Source organism: Haliaeetus leucocephalus, unplaced genomic scaffold (assembly GCF_000737465.1).
Source record: "Haliaeetus leucocephalus isolate CR32 unplaced genomic scaffold, Haliaeetus_leucocephalus-4.0 Scaffold932, whole genome shotgun sequence".
NCBI classification, from domain to species: domain Eukaryota; kingdom Metazoa; phylum Chordata; class Aves; order Accipitriformes; family Accipitridae; genus Haliaeetus; species Haliaeetus leucocephalus.
Genome location: NW_010973368.1, coordinates 1080382 through 1090363, shown reverse-complemented (window position 1 = coordinate 1090363; position 9982 = coordinate 1080382). Strand labels below are relative to the sequence as shown.

The 9982-nt window shown below is 37.8% G+C and overlaps 1 protein-coding gene across 2 annotated transcripts in view; it reads left to right on the top strand.

The window, feature by feature from the left end:
• BAZ1A (bromodomain adjacent to zinc finger domain, 1A) overlaps positions 1–9982 on the top strand; it is a 65910-nt gene that overhangs the window by 1233 nt on the left and 54695 nt on the right. For both annotated transcript variants that reach the window (XM_010583641.1, XM_010583642.1), the window contains one exon: positions 6472–6750. In XM_010583641.1, coding sequence (XP_010581943.1) covers positions 6472–6750 — 279 coding nt within the window. The remainder of the gene's footprint in view (positions 1–6471; positions 6751–9982) is intronic.

The window sequence follows — 9982 nt, the reverse complement described above, 5'->3', positions numbered from 1 at the left end:
GCACCTGTCCGGCGGGGCGGGGGTCCCGCTGCCTTCCCGGCCGGGCGGGCGGGCGGCACCGCCGGCGGTTAAACCCGGCCTGGAGCCGAGCGGGCACACCTGTCCCCTCAGGATCTGTCTTCCTCCCTCTTCCCGTCCCTTCCTTTTTTTTTGTTTTCTGTTGTTTTTCCTTTTTTGCCTTCTCCGTGTGTAAAAGGACCAATGGACGTGGTGAAATTGTCGTTAACCGTTGAAAGCCTATTGCACGGGCAGTCCCGAACTTGCTGCCGCTTACTTTATCGCTTGTAAGAACAATGGACAGAAAGTATTTAGCGAGACGTTTTTCAAAAGCTGATAACGTCTGTGTTTTCACCCCCTGGTCCGATCCAGCACCATCCCCGCCTACAAAAAGGCCCCCGCATCCAAGCTCTCTTTTTATTTTTTTTTAAAGACGTGCAGACTGATGAGATTAAATCTGAAATAGTTTTCATTTGTAGCCTATGAAATTAGAGCACACCTAAATCTTTTTCGTGTTTAGACTTGTTTTTCTTACTCAAATACGCTTCACCTAATAAAATTTTAAAGAAGTCGCGTTGGGTAACTTTCGAGGGTAATGCCTTAGTGCTTCCTGGACGATATACTTTGGGGGGGGGGGACGGACACAGGGGGGGTTGAATTTTTTGTTGGAAGTTTTGTAAGGAGTGTTTTCATTATAGGGCGTATAAGAACCTAATGAGCAAGAGCTGACAGCCTCCTGTTCCTGTACGAATTAAGTCCCCCTCCCCCAGCTTCCAATATTTTGAAAGCTGCTTTTCTGGTTACAATTATTATTATCACCTAATTAGATGACTGTCATGTATTTGTTGACACTGCACTGAAATATGTTTCACGTATGTGTAGTTTTGCTAAAATTTCAGCATGAAAAGTATCCTTTTAAAACGCCTCTCTGCTCTCAAAAGTGTCTGGTGAATATTTTAAGTACTCTGACAGGCTTATTTACACTGCAGGGATGTTGTCGCTAAGAAAAAGTATGAAAGACCAAATTCCACATTTAACCAAAGTTCACAAATTAAGGGATAAATTTAGACTTGCGTTCACACAGGCAATCCCTAGAAATGTCAGCGGGTGGTTAGCTCAGAGGTCAGGGCTTAGAATATGGTATTTGGGACAACTTTGCAGAAAACTCTACTATGCCTGGTTCTTGTGTATGTGGGGTGGGGTTTTGTTTCTCTTCTGGCTTTTTTTGTTAGGTTGGGTAAAACTGGTGCTTTGGATTGAAAAGTTTAGTATTTTTTACTTAGCAAGGTGTCCTAGCACAGATGAGTAAGTTTGGATTAATGTTTGCTGTTTGTGGCATAATCTACCAGAGAACACAGGCCCATCTTTCAGCAAGTTTTAAAGGTGCTGATCCTTGTCTCTGCTGGTTGCAAAGTGGTGCTTCAAATAGCTGATGTCTTCCGAAAACATCTCCCATTTCTTTGCCTAAGCAAGGGCAATTAGATTAATGGGGATAGGGAGGGCCCACTTTTTAAAAATTGTGTTAGCTTTTTGTTGCGTGAAAGAAAACCATTGTCTAAATGATTCTCTGAACCTACTTTTGCAGTAGCAACTTGAATTTTTCAGGGGAGAATTCAAAAATTACCGAGTCTGACTAGATCAAGTGGGCTGTATAGATACATAATGGTAACCTGAATTCACCCCCTTCCTCAACTATAGGAATGCTTTTAATTACTACAAATGGTTAAGACTTAAGTTGTTTTCTTGTTTGTTTACTTGTTGTTGTTTTTTTGTTGTTGTTGTGTTTTGGTTTTTTGTTTGTTTTGTTTTGTTTTTTTAAACAGAGCACAAACTTAGTGTTGAAAAGCTTCTTTCATGCCCATGGCAGCTTTAGTAGAGATGAATACAAATCATACATTAGTATTACTCTTCTCTATGTAAGAAAGCATTATGCTAATGTGAGGAGAATTTGGCAAGACTAGTATTTTGTAAAGTGACTTTCCCGTTAAGAATGTATTTCCTTTTTAATCTGAAATACCATTGCATAATTTTGTAACCCTTTAAAAGGGGGTGCAGTGAGGTGGCAGTGTTTGATTGTATTTATCAGGAGTAACAGGAACTGGCGGAACTGATGTTCTTCATGCTTGGTTGTACTCCTGGTTAGAGGGACAGACTCTGAGACAGACCAACAAAAGAGACCCTGGAGCCACAGTAGTAGCTGGAAAAGCAAGTATGGGTGGGCACAAGATGCATGGGATGGATGAGAAACACATTAAACCGGTGGGATGTTACCACCAGTCTTTGATACCTTGTCTGTGAAAGTTAACAGTGGATATAGATGTGTGGTGAAAGCTACTGTTAAAGTATGGGAAGTTTTGCTTGTGAAGACAGCCTGAAAAAGAAAACGATGAGTAGTACAGGTACAGTGGCGGGAATGTTCCTCATTCTAAAACGCTGGGGGGAAAGAGCAGTTTTGCATCTTCAGAACTTACCGAAACTTCTTTATAGATTGAGCTGTGGAATTCTTGGTTACAGTCAAAAAGAGACCTGTTCAAAAGAGACCTGTTAAATTAGGTTGACCTTTCTGTTCTGTTGAAGAGAAACTCGTAACTTGAAATATATTCCTTAATGCGTAACTAAGCTATAAATATTAAGGAATAGATGTCTCTTTCTCAGTTGTGGTTTTGTTTGTTTGTTTCTTTTGTGCATTACTTTGTAACATGTATTATTGACCACTTCTGGAGACAAGGCAGAGTGCAAGAATGCTTTTGTGATCCAGAACGGCAGAGTTGGTCTTCGGTGATTGCCCTCCAACCGTAGACTAACTAGATTATATACTAGAAGCTCACAGGGGCTTTGGGATTAAAAATAACGATTATTACAAATTAGCCATCCCAAAGATAGTTTTTTTCCTGCCTTTTCCCTCTCTCTTAAATTTCACTTAACATGACTTTCTCATATTTTACATTCTCTGATATATAATTCTGTTTAAAAAAAAACCAAAAAACAACTCCTCCCCCCCCCCAAACTTGTTTTTAATATATGCTAAGGAAATGAATGAAAGTAAATGGTTAGAAACAAACATCTTCTTGAAACACACTAAAAATGCAGTAGATCTTGGACTCAATGGAAGTACTTCGTTAGTTCAAGCAAAAGGCATCTGTCATTTCTAGGCTGGATTTTTATATCCATTGCAAGTGCGGTCAGCACAAAGATTGCAAGTGATTTATTTCTAGCTTCTGTTAATGAACTGCCTCCTATCAAATACCTACCAAGTAGCGGTATTAAACTACTTCTTAATGATTTGCTGATAATTTTGTTTGCCTTGCCTTGCGTGGAAAACTAACTATATAATGTAAATGAAAAAAAGGCATCCAGCTGAGAAGTCAGCATTAATTACTACTACAAAGACAACTCAAGTTTTTAGTCTCTGCTCCTCGAGTAGTTGAGCTGATGTGGACATCTTCACCAGGGCGCTGCAGTCCTGTTTGACTTCTCGCAGGCAGATGTGACCATGCAAGTGAGCTTTGTGGATGTGTTTTGTATGAACTTCCTTCTCTGTGTTGTCAAGTTAGAGAGATCTTGAACCGGTGAGGAAGCCCCGAAGACTGTAATACCCTAGATAAAGATGTAGATAAGGCTTCAGATGCAACCTAGCAGCAGATGCACTTGCTGTTGTGAATTTAAGTTGAACGTGGAATATGATCATGTGCTATTACTCTTGCTTAAGGAGAAAGGGTATCGCTCCTTCCGCTGCTGTTCTCTTGGTTTGGTAGCTGTTGTGTCTGCTTTTTGTAAGTCTTTTTGTGATAACTGACGTGCACCAGAGAGAGACAGGGACAGAAAGAGTACTACAAATAACACCTACTCCTATACTGTTGGGAATTTGTTTTCTCCTCTCCCTCAAACCAAGTTAAAGTGAGATCATTAAAACATTGTAATAAAACTGTGTTAACAGACTAAGCCACAGATGGTTTTGATGTGCTGTAGGTAATGACTAGCTAAAGACAAATAATGCTTTCAAAATCGAATGTAATTTTTTTCACACAATTTTTGTCTTCCCTGTAAGTTCACGGGGGAAAAATCCACACAAAACAAAAGAGGAAATGAGGGAGAATGAAACTAGATACACGAACTACTCTTGTATGCAAATGGAAAAATGTTTTCCTCAAATAAGTTTCAGTTAAAGTAATCTTAGAATTTTGCACTTGTAATAATCATGGATTAAAAATATTTAGAGGGGGGTTTGTTGGGGTTTTTTTTCAGTTGTGTTTTTTTTTCCCTGTAAGTTCAATGCTGTTGCTTTAAATAGCATGACTGCCGGTATACCCTCACAAAGAATAACAGCAGCTCTTAAAGGGACACGGTCAGCGTCAACCTCAGTCTCTCCCTCCCTCTCTGCTCTCTCTACCCCCCTTTTCTTTTTCCCCTTTTACTTTCATACTTCTTGAAAATATGTTCTGGTACCTTTTTTAATAACTCTTAGGGTGGTTTTCTCTTTCATGGCTAAAGATAATTATCAAGAACCTCTTTGGTGAGACATAAAAATGTATGTAGAGACACACAGCTGCATGAAGATTTGAGTAAATGTTTCTTTATCCATTGAAGTCAGTAAGACTACTAAAAATTATTGTGAATCTAATACAGAAGTATTGAAATGTAGGGCAGGAAGAGACCTGAAGAGATCATGTTTTATCACCTCTAAAAAAAAAAAGGCAGCAGATTTTTGTCTAACCTGTTCTTTAAAATGTTTAAGTAACTATTCTATACCCTATAAAGATACTGATACACCGTGGTTGACAGCAAAAAAAGGATATTCTGTCCTATGCACAAAGAATGACTGACAGCCATCCGTTCTTCATGTATTGAAGAATAATTTCTCTCATTCTCTCTCCTTTGTTCTTCACCTTTTCTTGTTTAGAGTAAGCAAACCCAAATTATTGCTTGTTACTTACAAGTGTTAGACCCATGTACTGTCAAATATATTAAGTAGATGCAGGTGATATAAAAAAATCTGAGATTTTGTAGCTATTAAATATTATTTGGATAATATATCTCTTCCTCTTCTGTCCTTTTCCCCTTCTTGCAGCTGATGTTCTTACTAAAGCATCTTTCTCTCACTCAGAGGAATCCTATGCTCATACAGAAAGGATTATCTGAGCCAGGACCTTCCATTGTCCTCAATCTGGAATTTCCATTTTCATTTACAAAATGTTATGGTTCATCTGTCCATCTGCAGTGAACATCATTTTCTGCATCAGTCTGTCTGATGCATGTTTGCCGGCTTGAGTTTGCAGGGAGCCTGCAAGAAAAACTCTGAAGTGTGAACTGTCCAATTCTCTAACCCCATTATTAGAAATTATTTGAACAGTTCTAGCCTTTTAAAAATGGGAACACTCAGTGTAATTTTTTTTTTTTTCAGGAATGAAACTCCAGTATAGGTATCTTGTGTAGCATGCAGTGTTCTGAAAGTACTGTTTGCCTTGAAATAGCTATGTTGAACTGATACAAGAGAAAACAGTATTTGTTGTGTTGTGTACTCATCAATATTGGTCTGTTAAGATTTTTAAAGGAAAGCAAATAAAAACCATTGTCTGAACTGGGGCATATTGAAAGATTGCTCTTCTGTCCAATCACTGATCCATAGTGTATGATAAGTTTTAACATGGTTTTGTGAATAGCTCTATCATCTACTCTAATCTAGAAAGTGTTTTAACAAACTGCTGTTTTTCTGATACCTGTCAAAAATTGACAGACACTGACTTATGAAAACTCTTCATTCTTGATTCCAATATAGTAACTAGTAAATAAGCAATAACAACAATGTAATTTTAGCATTAATTGGAAATACAGGGAAGGAGGAGAATTGATTTTTGCTAGTGGAACAATGGAGGAGAAGAATCTGTAGGAAAAAATAGTTCAATGCTTTTCCTAAGAGCAATGCAAACAGTGTAGGAATAAAAACTATTTAGAGAACCACTTGACATTAATTTTTTACCTCTCCCATCTTTTAATTTGTGAGCTAGGGCACTCAAAATCTGAAACTTGTTCAAGTTTCAACATGGTTCTGTGATCTTAAGGTTATTTTATGTTTGTACAGTTTTAGACCCTCCTCTTGCAAATATTTGTGGAAATGTGGGAGATGTGAGGAGGATATGATACCTGTTAAAACTCAGTGTGATTATTCTTATGCATAAGGCTTCTTATACGTGAATATTTGTTTGCAGCACTTCTAGGTCTTGATGCTGTTACCATAGTCTGTAGTGGGAGGAGGCTTTGGTTTTACAACAGCAATTTACCATGCCATGGCTAAAAAGTGGTAAATAACCCTTGATTATCCACAACCTGTACAGGAGTAGAGCTGCCTTTGCATTTCAGTCTTGTAAAAGATATCTGCTGCTGTATTAACTGTGAGCAAATTGAAAATGTTAGTCAGAACTCAACTGTTTTCTTTCTCTCTCTCTCTCTTCCCCCTCACCCTGCCTTTCTTTTCAGTGATTTTTTTGAACGCACCATTCTGTGCAACAGCCTTGTGTGGAGCTGTGCTGTGACAGGTAAACCAGGACTCACATATCAGGAAGCACTGGAATCAGAGAAGAAAGCCAGACATAATCTTCAAAGTTTTCCAGAGGCCCTCATCATTCCAGTTCTCTACTTGGCCACCCTTACCCATCGCTCCCGACTTCATGAGATCTGTGATGAAATCTTTGCTTATGTCAAGGATCGGTATTTTGTTGGTGAAACAGTGGAAGTAGTTAGAAATAATGGTGCAAGGTAAGTATATTTAAAAATAAACACGTATTTCTTTTTGTTTGGTGTGGGTGGGTTTTGTGTGTGCTTTTTTTTAAACCAGAAATCAGGATAATGAAACTCCATCAAACACCTGTGAAGTGAGATGTGATGCATAAGCTAGTGATACTGTTACTGCTCCTCCCTACTTTAATTAAGATTAAGGATTGTATTGCTGGGCTTGGTATCTCTTTCCTTAGCTTAGAAGCAGCTGTGGAGGCAGGACAGCTCTCTCAGGTCTTGAGACTGCAGTTTTTTGGTCTGTGTGGTGGATTTGCAAAGGGATGTCAGTCCCCTGGTGTGAGAAAGGTGGGTTGTTTGTAGAATGAGATTTAATGAGAAACTAGGGGAAGCTATGAATTAAAAATCATATGAAAGTTTTGATGAATCATGCAGAATGTAGTTCATCACGTGGTGTTTCGTATACTCAGAATGGCTGAACTACTGAAAGCTTAAAGAATCGATGAAAGTTGGATTTTTGCTTTTTAGGTAGTGGTGAAAATTGTGACTGCATTCTCAGAAGTTGGGAATTAATTGTAAAATGTTTGTGATGCATGATTATCTGGAATTTAGTGTGATGGGTTTTTTCCCCCCACTTGGAGTTAGTGTTATGCTTGGTCTTATGCTGATGTATGTATTGCAAGCGTTTTTATTGTTATCTTAGACTGATTGAAAACTTGGAAGAATTTTGAGCTTCAGATGCTTTCTTTCTCATATCATTATTACATAGGCTCTCTAGTATAAGTACGTTGTTTTACAACACGTAGCTAGCTTGAGTCTTTCTTTAAAGCCGCTTCTGCAAGAGTGCTAGAAAAGGTCCATGTTTTGTCTAAATAAGTTTGTATTTTCACCTAACTGAAGTTTAAAATGGGAAGGACTTAGACATGCTCAACTTAGAAATACCTGCAGAATGTGTGTTAAAGCCTTTGTGGGTTCAGCTGTTGCTGGTTGTTTTTTTTTTTTTTTTGTTCGTTTGTGGGGTGGTTTTGTTTTGCTTTTTTCAGGAGGAAGGTGCCAGCTTACATTGCAGAGTAGATGGGGCTTCTGTGGGTATCCTGAGGCCTTGGCACGTAATCTAGTTTGTACTGGGTGATAGGAGTGTGCTGGTTCAGAATGGTCATTGGAGGACATAGTTGTAGCTGATCCAGATCTTACTTAAGGCAAATTTTGTACTACACCAGGAAGAAAAATCTGTTGATGCACTGCAGGAGCTAAGTTGTAAGGAAATTTGTATGGGTATGTATGTAAGGTCAGTGCTTAACAGAAAAGCTTTCCATGTCTTCCCTGCTTTATTCCTTTCAACCAGTGAAGTACCAGTCTGCAAAGCCAGGACAGGAAGAGTTGCTGCTTTCTGTACAGAAAACCTATATCCAAAGTTTGTTTCTATCTTTTTCATCTTTATACTTGTCTAATGACTAGAGTCAAGTTACCACTAGTATTACAGTCATTTTGCTTAGATAATAAGTTTTTTCTTCTTTTTTTTTTTTAAACTAGAAACCTAAACATTATGAACTGTCAGTGTAGTTCAGGTGTTGGTTTTCATTTGTTCAATGAAATGCCTTTGTTTTCAAACTTTGAAGATACTGTCAGTTTCCAAACTAATAGCAAAAAGAATGCTTTAGAAGAACAACCTTTCTTCCCCAAGAACAACCCTCCTGTCTTTCTATTACTTTTCTAAACTCTTTGCTAAAATATTTATGTGTGTGCATCTTAGCTTTTCAAAGCTTAAATGAGAAGTAGGCTTATGTGTGATAAATACCAGTCTGTCTTCTTTCTTTGTCTTTTGAAATTCAGAGTCCTTTTCACTTTTCTTTTTAGACCATCATAAATCACTTTTTAAGTTTGCCTTAACAAAATGGTTTCTACTTACCCTGTAAGCTAAATTCTGTTCAGATAAAGTTGTGATATGATTCTATCACATGAAGATAGTGCTATCATTTTTTACCAGCCTTTAATTCAATCTTCTTGGTTATTCAAAGTTGTGTTGAGATACATATCTAACAATTTTGTGTTTATGTTCCACTTTCACAGATCAACATATTAATAGCATATAAGCTAAATTTCTTAAGCCTTTGGGGTGGGCTAGATACCATTCAAAATACCAAAGATTCAGATAAATTTTTTTTCCATCGAAAATTAATCTGCTAGAGATTGTATGTTTTAAACTACATAAGTATAAATTTGTGTCTGATAAAATGAAGCATGAAAAATTCGCCTTAGCTGATTGCCACTGATGTTCTGGACAAATGTATAGCAGAGAGCTAGTTCAGACCTTTAATACTAAATCCAGGAAATGGTGCAAATAACATGGTAATGCAGAGCGATTTTTATACTTAGAGATACATAATTAAAGAATACAAAGTGGGAGGAGGTGAGACATAGTTATTCTTCTGCCCAATTAACAGTTGACTTTGACCTGTATTTTGAAGTACTACATTGGGGTTATACCAACTCACGTTACTTGTAAATAACATGGCTGTTCAGGAGTGATTTGTGTGTGTGTGTCATGTGCAGCTATGTTTTTGTGATCTTTTCTAGCAAAAATGATCACAGTCCATCTATAGTGTAATAGCATCCTATGAGACCAACAGAATTTGGCAGATCATGAAAACCCAGTTGTGTCATGGTGTTATAAACTTTTCCACTGCATTTATGTATGGAGTTTTTAGCAAGTGTAACGTCAGCAGGATCGTTTGTTATCTGAGCTCTGCGCATCATTAAATGCGAAGCCTACAACATAATGCGTGTGTAACCAGGAGTTGCTCAAGCAATATAAGTACTGATATTTTATAACTCCTAACTTTGCATATGTAATATTCTTGTAGGATGGATTGTTTTGATGCAGCTTTCTAGATTTTGAACAAAATAAATGGGAGGGAACACAAACACTAGAAGGGTTAGCATTTTGGCTTAATATAAATGTTTTTTTCTTGAACATATGAAGTAGTCTACAGTACTATACGCAAGGACAGGTGATCTAGAAAGAGTAAGAGGACAAGTGCTTTGTGCAGAGGTTAGGCAAAAGAAGATTTTTTTTTTTTTTTTTTTTTGAGACCGATGGTTCTTGTATCCAACCCGTGTGTTCTTCTTGTTGCAGAATCTGATGCCCCATTGCTTTTTCTGGTCTTGCGTCCCTATCAGGCTCTTCTGGTTTCCAGCCTTTTGTAGTGCTGCTCAGTTTTGAATTTGGCTGCTTCTGCCTTGTTGCTGAAGTCTG